Below are 19,309 nucleotides of genomic sequence, written 5' to 3'. Positions count from 1 at the left end.
CAGAGAATTTTTTGTGGTTGGGGTAGGTGTCCTCAGGTGGGATGTTCTGCTGTGTCCAGATACCTAAGATGGGAGGAAAAAAAAAAAAAAGAAGGGAAAAAATGGAGAAAAACCAAGATGTGGGCAGAGCAGAGGCACCGTTGGGCTACGGTGGTTCAGCGGGGGCTGGCACAAGAGAAGATGTCAGGGGACGCAGATTGATGGAATGGATACCACCTGCATGCTCTCCTCTATTGCCCCACTGTGGGGTTGTTAACACGTTTCGAGGGGTGGAAAGGGACTGCCTTTTCCCTTCCTAATTCGTGAGACATGCTGCCATGGGGCTTCCCATGGGCCAAGGGCTTAGCTGGACTCAAACAACCCCTGCCAAAAAGGGCGTCATCCTGCAGGGAACAAGAAGACCAGGTCAAACAGGGCAATGGCAAACCTTCAGGCCTGACGGCTATTAATTATAGGGTTTGAGAAGAAAACGTTGCAATTCCTGAACACCTCCAGCCCTTCCTAGCTTGCTGGAGGGCACCGCTAGCAGTGCAGGCTCTGCCTCCCTGGGGGACATGGGAAGCCCTGGGACACCCACCTCGGGGTGGGCTTCAGGAAGCTTCTGTGCTCCCCGACACCCACAGCCTCAGCTTAGGGCTCGCAGGTTGCCGTTCTGCTGCATGTCAACCTCCCAGGCCCCCCGAAACAGGTCAATCCAGCCTGTACTTCATCCCCGGGGAGGTGACACTTCTGAACCGTTACCCGCGCTGCCCTAGCAATGGGGGACTGCCTTAATTGCCTCCCCGCGCCTCTCCATCCTGTCAGGAGCCTCTTCCGCTCCCTCCCGGAGCCAGGCAGGCTCATTAAGACTCGTGCGGCGCTCACACGGGGAACGTGCCATGCTTCCAGAGCATCTGGCACAGGAACGGCCCCCGCACGGCTGCTGGCACTGCAGCAGCACCGTTACCAGAGGTAGCAGCTGAGTGATCACACGCGGGGCTCTGCCTTGCCCGTCAGACTTGGGGATCTGGCTGTCCCCAAGCAGGTTCCTCTCTCCTCCAGAGGAGAGGGCTTGGCTCCTTTCAGCTGCTACCTGTTCCTGCACACCAGCATCCCCAACTCTGCCTTCCCTTAGCTCAATACAATGTGGTGGTGGTCTAATACCAGTGAAATGCAGCTTCAGCATCCCCATGGGGCCTCCTGACCATCCTCCTGCCTCCAGAGAGCCACAACCATCTTACCCATCTTATTCCAGCTGCAGGACAGACTTCAGCATGCCTCAAGTCCCCAGCCCAGGTCCTCCAGTACCACTCAAGGTGGTGTGGAGCAGTACCCAGCACCTGGGCTGCAGCCAACAGGCAGGACAGCTATCTCCAACCCACCGCCTTATTGCAGAGAGGACACAGGGAACAGCTGGAGCTGTGTCCACAGGTACAATGGGGCACCCCAAAACTTGGCCAGAGGGGGAGTCAGCCTGGTCTCCAATCCCCCCCTACCATCAGCGATGGAGATGGCTAAAAGAACGCATGGGGTGGTATATGTAGATATATATTATATATACACATCTTTTGCAGTTTGCAGTTACATTTCTGTTTCCCGGCTAAGGACTACCACACAATTTAATGTCAGACAGCAAACGGCACTTCCTAGTTTTAAAGCATTTCACCATGGCTGCCAAAGGCAAAGGGCTGAAAGAGTTTCCACCTGCGATTAATGGCGAATAAGAAAAGACCAGCCAGAGCAGAGTAACTACTGTGTTTCCTTACTGATCCAGAGAGGTGAATCGGACCCTTGCTCTGGACTTGCCTTCACCAACAGACAGGCTCCTCATCACTTGGTATGGAACCTAAAGACCAGGTGACATGAAGCCAGCTGCATATCTGGCTTTTGGGCTAGCGGCTAAGGGACCCAACAAGGCTTTGACTGGATTGTGATGTTGTAGAGAGGCAGCTTGGAGAAATCCTGCACTTGAGGGCCAAGAAACAAAGCTCCTGCATTCTGCTAAGCGAAGGCAAATGGGGACAGGCCAGCAGGATGCTCTCCTTCTTCAGGAGGCATCTCCACCTTGCAGCCCCGCTGTATCACCTACCACAATCACTAAAAACCACAGCGTTCCTAACTTTGAGCCCTCCGCAGTTTGGGGTTTGGCCATTTTTCCTTAGCTTTTCACTTAGGAGCCGCTGATGAATAATCCTTACAACCAGTCCCAGCATCTCCTGAGGGAAAAGCTCCCTGGGGACACATTGATCAAAACTGAGGCACATTTAATTGAACCCAGAATCGCATACGCATGCGCGCTCCACACACATACAGGAACAGAGGCGTACGCACACAAACACACCCGCTCGCACCGACTTGCTGCTTAGTAGCAAAAGTGGGTGAACTACACAGGGATTAAAGCATTAAAAAAACCACAGCAAGACTACGATGCTTGAAAGTGCTGCGTCCCCAGAGAGATTAGAGTAGCTGCCTGGAGACAGAGTAATGATGATGGAAAGATCTTCTTCCTCACAGAGGTTCTATTCCTAATTATCTCTCTTAAAAAAAAAAAAAAAAGATCTCCCAGCTTTTATCTGTCTCTTGACAATTTTAGCTCTCTGCCTGCCTCATTGGAAGAGGCCGATGCTTGCCGAAAGGAGGAAGGAGAAGGAATCGGTGCAGGAGGTAGGAGCGGCAGGAGAACAAGGGGGACAGGAGGCACCGCTTCATTCCTGTCACCAGCGGCAGCGAAGGCAAAGGGAAAGACAAATGATCACTGCAGCATTGTCTTTCCGAGCCCAGAGACGGTTCCACTGCCTCCACCACTGCTTTGTCAGGCAAATGACAACCTGATTCACTGCTACACCAGCGGAAGAGGCAACAAGATGAACTCTCTACAGCTATAGGAGATTATGGTGAGGGAAGAGGACTTCTTCACAAGCTGGCAGGGGCAAGAGAGTACCCAGCCTGCTCCTCCCCCGCTCTTTTCCTTTTCAGACAGCTAGAAAGCAATTATTCTTTCAGCAGACAGCCAGCAATGAGGACATTTCAGATATATGCCAGCCAGAAGACCGCACAGAAAATCTGGCCCTGGACAAGGACGGGCCCTGACGGAAACCCAGGCATCACACCCAGCACCTGGGGCTTTGCACAGCAGTCTTTCACTTGGTATTATCCTGGAGCTTGCTGCTTCTCCCACCTGTATCAATTTCATACAAATACAACCCTAGACCCCCAGGAAACTCCTTAAACCCTGGTTTAGAAGCAATCAGTGTTTGGCTAGGGGGTTGCAGAGAAAACACAGGTTTCCTGGAGAGCTGTGAGACAAGGAAAACCTCAAAGCAAAGAGACATTACAAATATGAAGACTGTGGAGGGGCAGGAGCGGGTCGATGGGCTCAGTGGGGATAGGGGTTAGTGTTATACCAGCTGCTTGCAAACTCACGACCCATCCCCACCCTCCCCGGGGCCATTTTCTCCTTCCTTCCTTCAACATGCAAATCTGAGTGGTTGCCCCTCCCGTACAACAAAAACACAATAAAAAATGAATTGCCCCTGAATTGCCCCAAACTGCTTCCATATTTATTCTTGCTGTTTAAATCAAATGGTCCCCAAGGGGGTTTTAAGTGAGAAAAATATAAGGTCTCCAGATACCAGGCAGTTTGGCTGTGGATGTGGCTTCAGGCCAGGTGCTGCAGCCTGCCCAGCCGAAACCCACCCCAAAACCTTCAGAGGGAAAGGGCGAGAAGGCCGGGAGCCTCCTGAAAGCCCCTTTTCCAAGCCCAGGCCAGAGGAGATACAGTTCCTCCTGGCTGCTGGGAGACGGCCTTACTCTCCCAGCAGCTCCTGACCCAGCCCCGGAGCCGTCCCACGGAGGGGAAGTGCACAGGGCCGGGCCTGGCACTCGCGAGGGCGGCTGCGGCTCCCGCGGCCACGCAAGACCAGGGCCACGGGCCTTTCCACGGACCACGGCGGGGGTGTTTAACGAGGCCCCCCGCGGTGCTGGCAGCCCCTCCTCAGCCCCGGGCGCCCCCCCGTCCCTGCTGTAAGGGGCACCGGGCCGCAGGCGCTGCCACCCCCGCGGGAACACTGGGCCGGCGCCGGGGTCAGCGAAGGACGGGCGCCCCGCGACCACCCCTCAAGCCCCCGCGCGGTAGCCGGCACAGCAGGCCACCAATCAGATATGCCGGGCGGTGCTCTCACAGCCAATGGACGGCGAGGTAGGTGGGACTTCCTGCGCCGGTTGCTACGACAAGCACGGCTCTTCCTTAGCAACCGGCGTTGGGGCGGTGGTGCGGGCCGCGGTGGCGGCGGCACAGGTGAGGCCGCGCCCAGTGTCCCCTTGTCCCCTCTCCCTGCTGTGTCTTAGGCTGCTTGCTGAGCCCTTCCCTCGGCTCCCTTCCTCTCCCGCGGGGCTGAAGGTGGCGGGCTGGCGTGAGGGGGCCGCTTCGGGTGTGCGGCCTGCTCGGACCGGGTTCCGCTACCGCCTCGCACCCCTTGGTGGTGCCGCGCCGGGGACGGAGGAGGCTCCGCCTTGCCCCCCCGCCCTGGTGGCTCCTACTGTCGCCGGGGCTGTGGTGTGCTTTTCTGGACCCACGGCTGGCGAGGTGCTCCCAGGATGCCTCCCTGCCCTGTCTTTTAACAGACGCAGCTGCCCGTCGGCGGTTCCTCCCCGGGGAAACTGCCGCCGGCCCATGGGGCAGACCCTGGCGGCCTGCCTCGGTCTGTGGCCCTAGGCACGTCTCGGGAAGAAGCTGGGTATTGAAGTGACTCCCGGGGCTTGCCTTGCTGCGGGAGACTGGTGCCAGCCAGGTGATAGTTCTGTCCTGTGGAGCTTGTGGTGGGGATGTCTACAGGTCCCACGGTCCCTCACGTGAGAGCCTGTAGTCTGTTAGATTTGGTACTTTAACCAACAACTCTACATGCTTGGCATAAAAGCTTGGTCTGTGTGGTGTTGACTGACACCACATTCATTTCCTTTTCCCTTTAATATGGGATCACCTTTGCTTCCTCTGGCTAGGAGGGAAGGGTGCTTTGCTCTGGATGAAAGAACCAGAGGGAAGACCATGGGGAAATGTTCCGAATCTGCCAGTTAGACAGGGCTGTGTGTCTGCGTTGCCCGAGAAGCTGGTTGGTTAATTAGGCCCAGAGGCATGGTCCAGCATTTTCCCATATGGTTCCCCCCCAGTTGACAAATGTTCGGGGATGTGAGGAGCAAGCGCGCAAACTAGACCAAGATGTTCCCATTAAACATTTCCGTCCAGACATGTACATTGATCCTGTTCCTAAAATACTCTTACCCTTTGCTTGTCATGCGCAGTTTGAAACCCTCATGGATAATAGTGTCCTGGGAAAATCCTTTTGGAATTAATCAATAGATATAGCGGCTGATATATTGTTCTCTCCTCCCTTGTTGGAAGCTGTACCCTGACTTGGCTCTTCCTTCAAGCTCGATTGGTGCTTCTGGGAAGTGCTGTGCTCTTGAAGCCTCATTTGTGGAAAAGGATACATTTTTAAAATTTGTTTGTGTTAATGGTTTGTGAGATAACACTCTTAAGTGCCTGGTGTTTAAAAATGGTACTGAGAAATAGCAAGTAACTGGGATGGGACAATATTATCGTAATAGTTTTATTAGCCTTCCATTTTAATTCAAAGCTTTCTTTCTCTTTCCTGTGTTTGTTTTTGTTCAAGCAGTGTCCTCTGGGCTGTTTCCTCTCCTGCTGAAGCTGCTCTGCCTGTGTTCACAGAACCGTGTTCCTCTTGGCTGTCTGTGCCGCAGCACCTTGCTGAGCTCCAGGCAGCCCCTCCGCCCCTTCCCGGGGTCACTGTGGAAGGACCATGGCAGACACCGGGGAGGGGAAAAAGGAGGAGGCTGACTATAAAAGACTTCACAGCTTTCCACTGATTAGGGTAAGAAGTTATGAAATTCTATCTTTATTCTTATCTACCAACCTTCTAAGCTAGCGTTTCTCCCACTGAGTAGTTGCTGTGAGAACATGTGTACTGATGGTCCTGTGGAGGGGTCCCGGTCGTCCCTGCTGCTTTCTCCCTGTCCCTGACCTCTGTCAGGAAAACTTTTCAGCATTGTTCACCCTGTCAGCCAGGGGAAGCCTGGGGCAAAGTGATCCCTCTAATAGATTGAACATGCTGCCTTTGGAGCCCTCTCCTGTGTTCTGGATGCAGCTTGGTTTTTTTCCTACAGGAGCTGGAGTAAAAGATCTTGCTAGCCAGCCAGATAGCAGAAGAGGAAGAAAAGGCTGTGTAATTTTGAATTTTTTATTATGCATATAGCAATAATTAAGGACTGTGGTTGGAACAGTATTAACATGCTTTCCCTTCATCTTATAACAGAAAAACTGACAAATTTATTTATCTCTTCCTTTAAGCTGTGCTTACTTAGTGCTAATCTTAATGTTAGGTAGAGAAGAATTCTGCGTTGGCTGGGACAAAGGAGCGAATGGATCATTTGTAATGCAATAAGCCATTTTCATGTTTGCTGTTCTCTGAGACAGTGGAAATGCTTGCTATATGTACAAGCCTGTGTTGCTGGTGATGTATTAAAAGTCACAGGGGCTAGCTGCCTTTTGCCCATGCCCAGCGGTCTAGGCTCCTGCAATAGCCTGCGCAAAGTAAGGGCTACTTACTGTTGTCTTGTGTCTAGCTCTTATTTTTCTGCTTAGTTCTTCTTGTTTGTTTGCTCTTTCCAGCACACAGACATGCCGGAGGAGATGCGTGTAGAGGCCATGGAGCTTTGTGTCACAGCGTGTGAGAAATATGCCACCAACAATGAGGTACTAGCGAAATGGCCAGTCTTCAGTTGCTGCAGCTCAGAGAACTGCAGGAGCAGGCCTAAGGGTGCAGGGCAGAGTGGAGTCAGATCTTGACATCTTATGGCTCTCTTTCTGCACAGAGCAAGAGTAGAAGAAGGCAAAGAGCTTGGCTAGATCTCAGATTCAGTTCCCTTTGTCAGCAAGATCCATAATAGCCCTTTACTTTCTGCAGGAAAGCAGACATTAGTAGCGATGCTGTATCCCAAACCTTACCTCCTTCCTGATCCTGCCTTTCCTGTGACATACTTCAACTCTGTTCATAAAATGCCCTGTGTCCTGAGGGCTTGGTTTAGAAATGTGTGGAGGTGGGCCCTTCCTGTTTCTTCTTCAGTGTTGAGCACCAGAGCGGGGAGGAGACTTTTGTTTTGGGGATGAGTCTTTAAACCTTTAAGTACAGTCTGTTAACTCTTCCCTGTCGGCTTTCAGCCTCTTGAATGAAATTACTGAGACCATATAAATGGGGGGTGATGCAGAAGTTACAGTTTTTTGGAAAGGTTGCCCTTAACTTTGAAAGTCAAAGAGGATAAAACACCTTGCTCCATGGGCAGAGCACAGACTGCTTGTTGCCAGAGCAGTGTTGTGTTGGAGCAAGGCAAAGCTACGAAGCCAGAGATTCCTTCTGTCCCATCCTGCTTGAGACACCACATGTCACTGCAAAATCTTCCTCTCTCCTTTTTTAGATCAGGCAGGGTGTGATCTGGGAGAAGCGAGCCTTTTAAAAGTCAGCCTAGTTTCAGTGTTTTGGTAATTAGCTGGTGAAAAAAAAAAAAAGCAGCTTAGTGACCTGAATCTCCTCTCACACTTGCTGCGCCCAGCGTAACTCCAGCAGCATCTAAGCCAGAACTCTTGTTTCAGACTGTGAATAAGAGGAGTGATTGCTAGATGCAGTTCAACTTTTAATTTCTTCTAGCTGCTGTGTTGGAAGCTGCTGAAAGCAGAGAGACCTGTTTTACCCTTGGGCACAGCTCTGGGGAGCTCCCAGTTCCTGCAGTGCAGCTGCTATACCTCTTGCCCATGGCTTGAGCACTCTATTAAAGAGAGAAGACGACTAGGGGGATGTTTGCATAAAAACTCACTGCTTGCTCTGTCTCACCCTGTGCTCTCCTCCTTAACATTCTGCAGAGTGCTGCCAAGATGATCAAAGAGATGATGGACAAGAAATTTGGGTCCTCCTGGCACGTGGTGATTGGGGAAGGCTTTGGCTTTGAGATCACTCACGAGGTGAAGAATCTGCTGTACATGTTCTTTGGTGGCAGCCTGGCCGTGTGTGTCTGGAAGTGCTCCTGACATCTGGCCAGGTCCCAGACTCTCATATGAGAGATTTCTTCCTTCTCTTAACAGATTTTTGTACAATCTGGAGGTGGGGCTTTATTTTTAATAGTTAAACGTCAAGATTTTTTTTTGTTTTTTTTCATACTGATGTAACAGTTCTGTGGGATACATATAACTGGTGCGTGTGTGCATATAAACTTGCGAAGCTGTCCTGTCCTTGCTCATGGGATTTCTCATCTGTCTGGGGCTCTTTCCTTGGTGTTTGAGCTGAAGCAGGAAGGAGGTGGGGAATAGGTAATCTCATGACATGCTGCAGAGCCGTACAGCAGCTCTAGGAGGGGGAAGCGAAAGAGAAAAGGTGCTATCTAGCCTTGTGTTTTATTTTTCCCCCAACTTGTTCCACATCGTGTCCTCTCTTCTCTGCCTTCCACACTACCATGTGGTATGGCTCTGACCAGCACCTGTCTCTCCTCTCTCTGAATGCCAAGAATACCTTCTTCCCCCGGCTTCTAAGTTGTCCCTACAGAACCGACAGTGCCAAGGGTCTCCTTTCGGGCTGCCCGTGGAGGTGTACGCTGCAGGGAAGCAGACTCAGTTTGCCCTTCCCCGCGTCTTTTGGGAGGGTACAACAGCTGAGCTGCCTGGGTGTAGGAGGTTGCTATGCAAACTGCCCCCTCCTTTCTCACCCACGGCACACTGAGATAGCATGAAAACACGGGCGGCTGACGATGCCTGGGGAGTGGGTGAGAACTATTCATAAGGCTCGAATGCCTCCCTGTCAGTTCTTGGGGGTGTTGCAAGTGCTGTGTACTCTCAGCATCTTGTTTGGAGGCTGGTAGAGGAAGGAGGCTCCATGTGAGATATCACTTGGTCATCAGAGACCTAACATCTTTTTGGATTAGTGTTCTTTTTGCCTGTTTCTATTTTTTTTTAAAGCTGTCAATGTTGGAGGATGGAATGAACGTAATTGTGTGTTACGTATATGGCTTATTTATATAAATCTGGGGAACTGTGTTTTTACAATAAAAATTTAGTAAAATGTCCTTTTCTCTGTGTGTTCTAAAATGAAAATCCCAAAGTTGAGGGTAAGAAGGAAAAGTAGTTCAGGAAACATGGAAGTAAGCAAGCAATGGTGTAGTTCAGGCAGTGGACATTGACAGATCTCCATCCTGCATGTTTCCTGGGTGACTTGCAGGTATGAGACACTCTCTCATCCTACCTGTTCAGTTCCTTTCACCAGGGCAAGCCACAATGCTGAGGAAGGTTGCCAGGCCCACAGTGCTGCTGGCCAAAATCCTGAGTCCACACGGCTGTCTAAGCAGTAGCAGCAAAGGAGTGTACCCGTGTACTCTTCCCAGTGTGCCTCTGCTCTGACCTTTGGGATCTTGCATTTGTGGCTTCCTCGATTTTCAGACTTTCCTCTCAGAACATCGCCAGCAGTAGCATTGACACCTAGTGTTTTATGAGAGGCCACACTCTAGTCCATAGTTCAGTTCTGAAGGACCTTTTTGTGTTAGTGCATGCGGAGGATCAAACAGGGGGAGGGTCTTACCGTTCCTTTTGTTCCTTCTCTGAACCTCAGTGTGATGCTAAAGATGTCCTTCCTCCATTTCATCATGCCAGCAGCTCTTCTGTAAGCCAGGAATTAGAGTCATATGAAGACAACTAGAAATTACTTCAAATTTGGACCATCTGTGCTGGCTGGGCCCAATGTTCTCTCATGTTATTCCTTATCGATCAGGTGGAAGGGAATTGCAAGGCAGGGGGGACACAACTAGTATCATAAGGTAGTTGGTACCACGATACCTGCCCTGTGCAGTGGACTGCGGTGGCAGGATCACTGTGCAGTGCAGGAGAGTGCAAATCCTTTGAGCTGTCTTGATGTGGTTGCTCTGTCTCACTCCAGCTGGCTGCCTTTATGTGAAGATGTAGCACTGTTGACTGGCACTTCCTGCAGCTGGCAGGTGGAAAAGATTATTTTTCTCTTCCACAACTTCCTATCTCCTCTTGGTTTGGAGGAAAGGGTAAACCCAGTGTCTTTGGAATGCCCTGTGTTGGAGCATGGTGATAGCTCCAGCCATACCATAGTTGCTTTAATCGTGCCCCTTTCACACTAATGAATAATTAACTGCTCTGTGCTTATGCACAGACACTGTGGTCAGGGGCATCTCTGCAGGGTCGTGGTGACCTGCAGGTGATCACAGGGAGCTGCTTACCTCAGCATGCAATCTTTTGGCCTGGCTGCCAAGTTGTTATCTCTTTGGCCACCAGCTGACTGAAGCTAATGTCTCCGTGACCTGTATCGGTGACAGGTGAACGTTGACCGCTCCCCAGCCTTCTTGAAGCACAAGCATGCAAACAGATTGGAGGTGAGCTAGGTGTGAACTTGCAGCAAGTCAGCTCCCACACTCTGACTCCCCCAAGGTAAGCGCAAGGTGGCTCACAGGAGAGCGATGGGCTATTTTTGTTTCACAGGGTAACAGCTTTCCCACAAGAAGTTACCACGAAGAAGCCAAACCCATTTTAGCTGGTTTGTGTGCCCGTCATCAGCGTTCTACGCAAAAGCACAAACCTCAGCTTCCCAAAATTCGGCTGCGTGTGTCAAGGCCCCGGCTCCCAGGCAAGTGTTCAATAAGGCAGATCAATTTTCCTGCCCATTGCAAGTTGAGCTGCGCTGTGCTGGCCCCAGTGTGTTAGAAGAAAGATTTTTGCCCTCCTTTTAGAATCATAGAATGGTTTGGGTTGGAAGGGATCTTGAAGATCATTGAGTTCCAACTCCCCTGCCATAGGCAGGGACACCTCCCACCAGACCAGGTTGCTCAAAGCCCCATCCAGCCTGGTCTTGGACACCTCCAGGGACGGGGCATCCACAACTTCTCTGAGTAACCTGTTCCAGTGTCTCACCACCCTCACAGGAAATAATTTTTTCCTAATATCTAATCTAAATCTCCCCTCTTCAAGTTTAAAACCGTTACCCCTTGTTCTATCGCTCCACTCCCTGATAAAGAGTCCCTCCCCATCTCTCCTGTAGGCCCCCTTTAGGTACTGGAAGGGGCTATAAGGTCTCCCCGGAGCCTTCTCTTCTCCGGAAGAATTGGCACTTCTGTGGAACTGGCACATTTTTGGGCATGCCTGTAATTTTCAGGGGAGTACGGTTCATGGATCAGAGATGGTTCCTTGTCCTGTGTTTTCCCACAAGAGACCCCTCTGTGGCTGATGCTTTGGAGCCCCTAGGGCCTATCTGCTTCTGACTATAAAACCGCAGTCTCTTGATGGAGGATTTTACCTTCAAATTTTCAGCAGGAAGCTGGGGAAGTTGGCAACAGGTGGCTTGCTATTGTGTCCTCCTCTCCTTGCCCCCTTGCATATGGCTGCCATTACCCATCAAAGCATCAGACTGAGTCAGATGTAGAAAAAGGAGATGAAAAACGCAGGGTGATGCATCGGTGCCAGCTGAAATGACCCGTTCTATCCGCCCGGCCCGGAAAGCTGCGATAGCAGCTCCGAGGGCTGTGCTTCGTGACTTCATCCTTCCCTGCTGAGGGGAGATGGGCAACATCATTATCAGCTGCCGGGGAGTCCTGACTCGGTGCCAGCAGTGGAAATGTCCTCGTATGTACGGCTCCTCCTCCGCCCCAAGGGTGTCTCGAACCTGCTGGGAAGAGGGGAAGGTGCTGGGAAGATGGAGGAAAGGGGCGGGGAGAAATGGGAAGAAAGAGGTGCAAACTCAACGGCTTCTCTGTGATGATGTCATGGCAACGAGGTGCATCCACGAGCTGTCAGGCAGTCGGGGCAGGCTTTGAAGCTCTGCAGCTCTTCCTTGTTGCTGCCGGCTCGCGTCTGACTTGCTGAAAAATCTTTTGGTTAATATTTAATGCCAGCCAGTGTTGGAGTGCTAAGGATGGCGAGTGCTCCACCTAATCCCTCTGCCTCCACTTCCCAGTGGGATGCTCAATTAGGGTGGGGGGGTAGGACTGCAAGCTCCCCTAGCCTGGGGATGGGACTCCTGGTCAGTAGGGTGGCTTCAGCCCATAGGTTCCCTGTCCCCATCTGGGTTCAGGATGTGGGAGGGAGGTTTCTATTCTCCCCAGCCCAGTTTGGGGCACTGGAAGAAGGAGGGTCTCCCTCTCTCCTCTGTATCCCAGGGCTGGGTTTGGAAGAAAGAAATCTGTGGCCCTGCTCCGGGAGCCAAGTCCAGCTCCTTTGATGCAAGCGATTAGCACATGTTTTTTGTTGGTGGGTTTTTTTTTCTGCTAAGCAATGACCTAATGATCCCGTGTTCCAGCTACAGCCCCTCCTAGGTTCCTTCTTTCCAAACCGTACCTCCGGACTGGATCCAGCAACCCTCCTGGAGCAAGACACCCTGTTCCCTTCCCCGGGGAAGCCATCTGCTCCCCTCCGCCCGGCTCCTTCTGCAGGGCTTCGAGCTCGCCAGCCAGGCTGGAAAGCTCTCCTCCTCCTCCTCCTCCCCGTTAGCCCCGGCTCCCATCGGCCATCTTGTTAGTGCAAGGCACGGGGAAGGGAACGCGGGGCCGGCTGAATCTGGGGCGGCTGATGGTGTCAGCCGGAGGCGGTTTCCAGGCAACTGTCGCGCCGTGGGACACAGCGAGCCAAGAACACCGGGAACACCGTGTTCTCGCCTCACCGCCTGGGAGGGGGCCGAGCCTGGCGCGGATGGAGCCGGCACGGGACGGTGGGGAGACGGCAGTGCGAGCGAGAGGGTAGTGTAGGGATGGCAGCAGAGGAGGGGGTCTCCAGTGTACCCCCTCCTGCCTGCCGCTCATCATACCCTCCCTGCCGTGGAGCGAGGATGTCCAAGCTGGCCGATGATACATCATGCAGCGAGGAAGGACAGTGTGATCTATGGGATTTCACATGCCCAGCGCATACTTTGGGAAATTGAAAAGAGGAAAAACATTGCTCCGGACTCTGTACCCAAGCCCCCAGGCTTGTTATGGGTGGTCCCGTGCTTCTCTGTCCCTTAACAAATCCAAAGCTCCCTCCCTACAAGGCACCAACGGTTTTTGTCACCAACGGTTTTTGCCCCCACAGCCCAGCTCTGTGTCTCTGGATGTCACTGGAAAAGTGAATTAATTGTAAAAATGGGCTGCCCTTCCCTTCCACAAGCTGTCAGTCCTCCCCAGCACTCGGTGGATCCCACTGCCCCTCTTTGCTGATGCCCGAGGCAGCATCCCCACTCCTGCCTGCCCACCTTCCCTGCTTGCTTCAGAGGCCCTGGGAGCATCCCTGCCCGTGAACCCCACCTGCCTGGCAGCCCTTCGTTACGCTGCCAGCCCACCTTTTCCCCTCCCAGCGATCCTGATACTCACAACCCCTTTGTTTTGCCTAAATTGAGTAGTTTTTGAAAGGGGGGTTGAGTAGGAAGGATTTTGGATAGACGGGGGAGGGTGGTAAAATTGGTCTGGCCGAGCAGCCGGAGAAAAACCCTCCTGGATTACGAGTGTGTGGATGTGATGGACATGGGGAATGGGGCTATCAATGTGCTGGGCAGGGCAGGTGCTGCAGAGGGGAAGAACCTCTTTAATGCCTTTTATACCAAGAAATGTTCTGCAGCCCCATGTGGGTGACAGCACAGAGGGACAGGACAGTGCAGGGGTCATCTGCAGCCATCGCTGTCGCCGAGCCAGCCTTGTGGCTATTGATTTGGAACTTGCTCCGTTCACCCTAACCTTGGCAGTGCCAGCTCGCCCTTTATCAGTGCTGATAAACCCCACCGCAACCTCCCGCCCCATCCCGCTGCCGGCTTGGAGGTGTCGCCCGGCCAGGTGCCACGGTGACAGATCTTTACTGCCACTCTGCCCTCGCACTGGTTGCTCTTTTGCCACGATGCTCTAAATCCAGGACATTTTGCTCCTGTTTTTGCCCAGAGGCTGCAGCTGCACCAACTCTCTTTTAGCCCCGGCTGGGTGCCCACCCCTTGCTGAGCATCTTAGGTAAGGAAGGATGCGGCGCCGGCTCCAAACGCTTTTCCAAAGGAAATTTAAAGTCAGCCTCCTCTTTCTCCTGCTCTTGGCCATCCTGGTGCACCTGGTGATGGATTTGGCTCTCCCCGCAGCCCGCAGGCCCTGTGGCTGTGATGCAAAAGCACCAAAAGCCTCAGGTGTCCCTTCAGGCAACTCCATGCTGGCTGGGTCCAAAAAGCTGAGCCTGCGAATCCTTCAGGATTTCAGTGGCAGCAATGGCTCCTTGGAGAAAAGCTCCCATCCGCAGGGAGCAGGGCTGCAGACGGTAGCTGGAGTGCTGGGGGTCCGGCACCAGAGTGGAGAGGGGAATGTGGGGCGGACCGAGGGATCAAAGCTGGCGGCGCTCTTCGAGCATCCTCTTTACAACATCCCAATCCCAGAGGTGATGGAGAAAGACAAGCTGTTTGTCGTCAACCCCATGGAGAAGTTCAGCCTGCACAGCAGCGGGAGTGACGAATGGTGAGGAGCGAGCTCAGCCCTGGCTTGATTTTGGGAGATATGGGGGTTTGAGGGGACAAGCGGGAGGGACCAAACATGTCATTTCCCTGCGTAGATCAGCATCCTACCCCGGAGGGGCTCTTCTTGTGCCCCAAACCTTCTCTTAACCCTGAATTTCTTGGGCTGCTACCCGGGAGCCTGTAGCATGCGGCAAAGCCAAAGCAGACTCTTGAATTATTCATAGTATTACGTAGGGTACCTTTTAGGTGATCTCCTTGTCTCCTTTCCTTCCACAGTGCAGACTAGCCTTTGGTCTCTCTCTCTGTATATGAGGACGTCCCCACTCCAGATTTCTAACCAGTTTTATCCCCTCTCTCCTGACACACTGGAGGTGCAAAGCCTGCAATGTAGGTTACTCGAACCATGAGACCGTTCCTGTCCTGCATTTTGCAGGACACCACCTGACCTCTTTAGGCTGGGCCGTATGGTGAGCTCACCATTGCCGGCTGCCTATTTTTATCACTGGACTACTAACCTCTAATTAGGAGGGAAGATATTAAAAGCTTTAGCGTCGATAACACGTAGCAGCTTCCTTATGGAAAGCACACCTTCCAAACATAGCGGCTGCTAAAACTGGGAGAGAATAAAAGCTGTTTTAAGAGCTGGTTTCCACAAATGGGCACTTGCCTTGTCTCTGAGCACCACTTCACCTAAGGATAACCATGGGAGATGGGTCTGATTTGATGAAATTGGGGCACAGTCTGTCTTTTCCTAGAGAGAGAGAGATGTGAATTTGGGTTATGGATGCCCTGGGCAGGACTGTCCCATCGCAGTGCTGGTGGGTGCTGGTGCAGAGGCGGGGGACAGACACCCCCAGGAGCCCGCGTTGAACGCCAGCAAACTGCAAATTTGCAGGAGGCACAGAAACAGGGGTAGCGCTAACCCAAACTCATCCCCTCTGGGGAAACCAGGAGTCTCTGATAATCCCATCCAAGGGGAACTGGGTGTTCAGGGTGGGAGTTCAGTTCGGTGCTGGGGATGGCTGAGAAGCCCCTGCTCCTCTGCCTTTTTCATGGATGCGTGTGTGTCCCCAGTGAGCACATGGGTGTGTGTAGCCAGTTGTATTCCTGGGAGCTAATCCCTTAGGTAAATATGATGAGATGAGCTGCTCTGGCAGGGAAATAAAGGCATGGATGAAAGGAGCAGAATCAGCCCAAGGCTTTTCCATGGGGGATGCAAGAGAAGCCACCGAGCCCCCTGTGGCCATGCCGGTGGGTCTCCCCAGCTACCAGCCATGGGTGGGATCTGTCCAGGTGCCAGGAACCCCAAGGAAGGCCCATGGGGCAGTGGGTTTTGCCACTATCCAGGTCTTGTGCTGACCCTTCCCCCCGCCTCATCCTCCATGCACCAGCTCCTGGGAAGGGCCTGGGGACATGGGACCCATCCCAACTAAACACTGTCGTTGTTGTTGGGGTGGTGGTGGCTGTTGGGCTGCAGGGTCAGCAGCAGTAAAGCCGAGACGCTCCTCCCGACAGGGAAGACAGCCTACGACACCTACCCCGCCTGGCTCAAATTTCACGTTGGCATCAACCGCTATGAGCTGTACCCCCGTCGGGACCCCCTGATGCCCACCCTCCTCCGGGACTTGGCCACACAGAGGATTGTCAGTTCAGGTACCACTTCCCTGGCTGCACCCCTGCCCGCACCCCTGCCCCGCTACCTGCTGTCCACCTTCCTCATCCCTGTGTACCCTATTTCAGTCCAGAAGTCTGGTGGGACCCAGCTCAAGCTCATCATGACATTCCCAAATTACGGGCAGGCCCTCTTCAAGCCCATGAAGTGAGTAGAGTTGGGGACAATCCCATACCCCACCTGCACAGTCCCGTTAAGTGGTGAGGAGCGGTTGGAGGAGACCATGGAGGGAGAAATGGAGAAATGCTTGATTTGCTGCCTCATTTCAGGCCCCCCACCCCAAAATTGAGATGAGAGGGATAGTCCCCTTCCTCTACTCTGGTGGTGCTTGCAGCAGGCTGGGCGCAGCTTGTGATGGGGTAGTGACCTCCAGTGGTGGAAAGAAGAAGATGGTCCATGAGGACCATCCAGGAGCCTCCAATCCATAAGGGCTTGCCGGCTCGTGGGTTGGGAGCAGGGGGTGCATGGGGGCCTGGCTGAGGGATTTGGGACCGCACCACCCAGAAGGGAGCGACTGGAGGAGACTGGGTCTGGCTGTGTCTCCAGTGGCACCAGGGACACAACGTGAGGGGTGGTTTGGAACCAAGCTCACACTCGGGATGACTCTGTCCATGGCCGTCGCCCCCACCCTCCCCTCTCCTCCCAGGCAGACCCGAGATCAGGAGACCCCCATCGACTTCTTCTACTTCTCGGACTTTGAGCGGCACAACGCGGAGATTGCGGCCTTCCACCTGGACAGGTGAATGCAAACTTTGCATCCAACTCTGCCCTCCCGTGACAGCGAAGTGGCAGGGAAACTGCTCCTTCATCCCACCTCTTCCTCCCCATCATAAGGGATACCCTGTGTCTCACGGCAGTTTTAATAACTCACTGTGAAAACCAGTCTGGGTTGGCAAGAAATGTTTTCAAGTTCTGTGTTTCAGGATCCTGGATTTCCGACGAATCCCCCCAGTTTCTGGCCGTTTGGTCAATATAACGAAGGAGATTCGTGACATCACGACGGACAAGAAACTGGCCAAGACTTTCTTCATCTCGCCAGGTGAGCTTGCACTGCCATCCGTCCTCTTGCATGGCTGCCCACGTGGAGCTCAGCTGAAGCCAGCTGCTCCTGCCCTGGCTCCCCCTCCACTGCGGCAAACTGTCCCTTTGGGGACTGCTCCAGCTCTCACCAGGTCCCCTGTCACGGGGAGGGGTCCCCTGCAGCAGGGCTCTGCTCCTCAAGGCTTTCCTTGCCATTGCTTTGCTGGTGGCACATGGCCGTGGTGCATGGAGCATCCTTACCACCCTGCGTGGGGGTAGCAGGCTGGCTGCCCTCCTGCTCTTTGTCAACCTTGGCTTTGTCCCCACGGCCAGCGGGCAACGTCTGCTTCTACGGAGAGTGCTCCTACTACTGCTCCACCGAGCACGCCCTCTGCGGCAAACCAGACCGGCTGGAGGGCTCCATGGCTGTCCTGCTGCCTGACAAGACCTTGGCCAAGCGCCGCTCCTGGCGTAGCCCTTGGCGCCGCTCCTACCACAAGAGCAAGAAGGCCGAGTGAGCTGGGGCACAGGGGACAGGGGGGACATGGGGCAGCAGAGCCATGAGGTGGGAGGGGGCCGCCCCACAGCCGCTCTCATGGCCCCGTCCCCCCCGCCCCGGCCTCTGCCCACAGGTGGGAGCTGAACCCCAACTACTGCGCTCAGGTGCGAGAGACGCCGCCCTACGACAGGGGCCATCGCCTCCTCAACCTCATCGACATGACGGTCCTCGATTTCCTCATGGGTGAGCCACACCATGCTGGGGCTGGGGGATGCTGGGCTGGGGGATGCCAGGCTGGGGGGGCCCCTCGGGACCAAGAAGCCCAAAGGACTCCGTGTCCCACTGTACACTGGCCCTGCGAGGTTTGTCAGCCAAACAGAGAGCTGTGCTCTTACCCAAAACAAGAGCAAAGGGCTGTGCCGTTTGGGCACATCCCGGGCAGAAGCTGAAGGATGAGGTGCCGGGGGGATCCCAGCTGAACACCCCAGGCACGGGAAGCGCCTCCTGGCAAGCTCCCACGTGCAGCCCCTGGAGAGCGCGGATGTTGATGAAGCTTCCCGGGGCTCGTGCTGCCTCTTCTGTCCCCAGGGCTGCTCCTTCCTCCCCACACCATCCCCTCGCCATCATCTGACTTGGATTGCTTCCCGCCTCCTCTCATCCCCGGCCACCCAGCCATGCCTTTGCCATTACTTCTGCTCCATTTGCTGTTGTTGTCCCTTCATGGGGATGCCGGGATGAGAAGGGGTCTGGAGGCCATGGAGGCTCTGCTCAGGTTCCCCCCACAGCCATGGCCACCAGATGGGCACCTTAGAGGTGCCCCCAGCCCTTTTCTCCAGCTTCTGGGTTTTGGTCTCATACCGGGAGGGTGCTCCACATTCCTGCTCCTGCTTCCCAGCCCACCACGTGATGGCTAATTTGTTGCCCCACTGCAGGCAACATGGACCGGCACCACTACGAGACCTTCGAGAAATTTGGGAATGACACTTTCCTGCTCCACCTGGACAATGGCCGGGGGTAAAGTGTGTGTGTGTGTGGGGAAGCAATCCCAGCAAAGGGGTGAGGGGAGACCGTGGGTCTTGCTGAAATGCGCCCCATGTTGGGCTCTGAGCTGTGGGTTGATGCTGCCCTGACACCCACCGATGGGCTTCTCCCCCCTCCAGCTTTGGCACGCACTCCCGCGACGAACTGTCCATCCTGGCCCCACTCCGGCAATGCTGCAGGTAAGGGGCTCCTGCTGCCCATCCCGGAGCTGCCATCGGGGAGAGGCTTCCCGGGCTGAGACCTCTCCTTCCTCATCTTCATCAGCATCAAGAAGTCAACCTACCTGCGGCTGCAGCTGCTGGCCACCCAGCCCTACCGCCTGAGCGACCTGCTGCGGGAGGCGCTGGCCACCGACCCCCTGGCCCCCGTCCTGGCCGAGCCCCACCTGCGGGCACTGGACCGTCGCCTGGGGAAGGTGCTGGAGGTGGTGGGACGCTGCCTGGCCAGGGCAGCCCGCTCAGAGGAGGTGCTGGTGGATGATATGGGGTCACGGGTGTGAAGGAGAGGGGGCTCGGTACCCTGCTGGGTTGGGGTGTTTGGGACTGGCGTGCAGCTCTGACTCCGTGTAGCATCGGC

General features: G+C 54.2%; 2 protein-coding genes across 2 annotated transcripts; both read left to right on the top strand.

Annotated features, from left to right (window-relative positions):
- Positions 1-4,214: 4,214 nt before the first annotated feature.
- DNAL4 (dynein axonemal light chain 4) lies at positions 4,215-9,102 on the top strand. Its single transcript, XM_074169081.1, has 4 exons — positions 4,215-4,276; positions 5,652-5,867; positions 6,665-6,748; positions 7,910-9,102. Exons 2-4 carry the CDS (start codon positions 5,796-5,798, stop codon positions 8,072-8,074), a joined length of 321 nt encoding a protein of 106 aa, XP_074025182.1. The 5' UTR covers positions 4,215-4,276; positions 5,652-5,795; the 3' UTR covers positions 8,075-9,102.
- Positions 9,103-14,023: 4,921 nt separating this feature from the next.
- On the top strand, positions 14,024-19,232 carry LOC141479193 (extracellular serine/threonine protein kinase FAM20C-like). The gene is made up of 9 exons (XM_074168248.1): positions 14,024-14,502; positions 15,979-16,320; positions 16,820-16,912; positions 17,097-17,212; positions 17,527-17,707; positions 17,826-17,935; positions 18,625-18,706; positions 18,853-18,912; positions 18,998-19,232. The coding sequence occupies exons 1-9, from the start codon at positions 14,024-14,026 to the stop codon at positions 19,230-19,232; spliced, it is 1,698 nt and encodes a 565-aa protein (XP_074024349.1).
- Positions 19,233-19,309: the final 77 nt, after the last annotated feature.

Source organism: Numenius arquata, chromosome 2, assembly GCF_964106895.1.
Source record: "Numenius arquata chromosome 2, bNumArq3.hap1.1, whole genome shotgun sequence".
NCBI lineage: Eukaryota > Metazoa > Chordata > Aves > Charadriiformes > Scolopacidae > Numenius > Numenius arquata.
The sequence above is the reverse complement of the archived record's forward strand: the minus strand, read 5'-3'. Positions and strand labels throughout refer to the sequence as shown.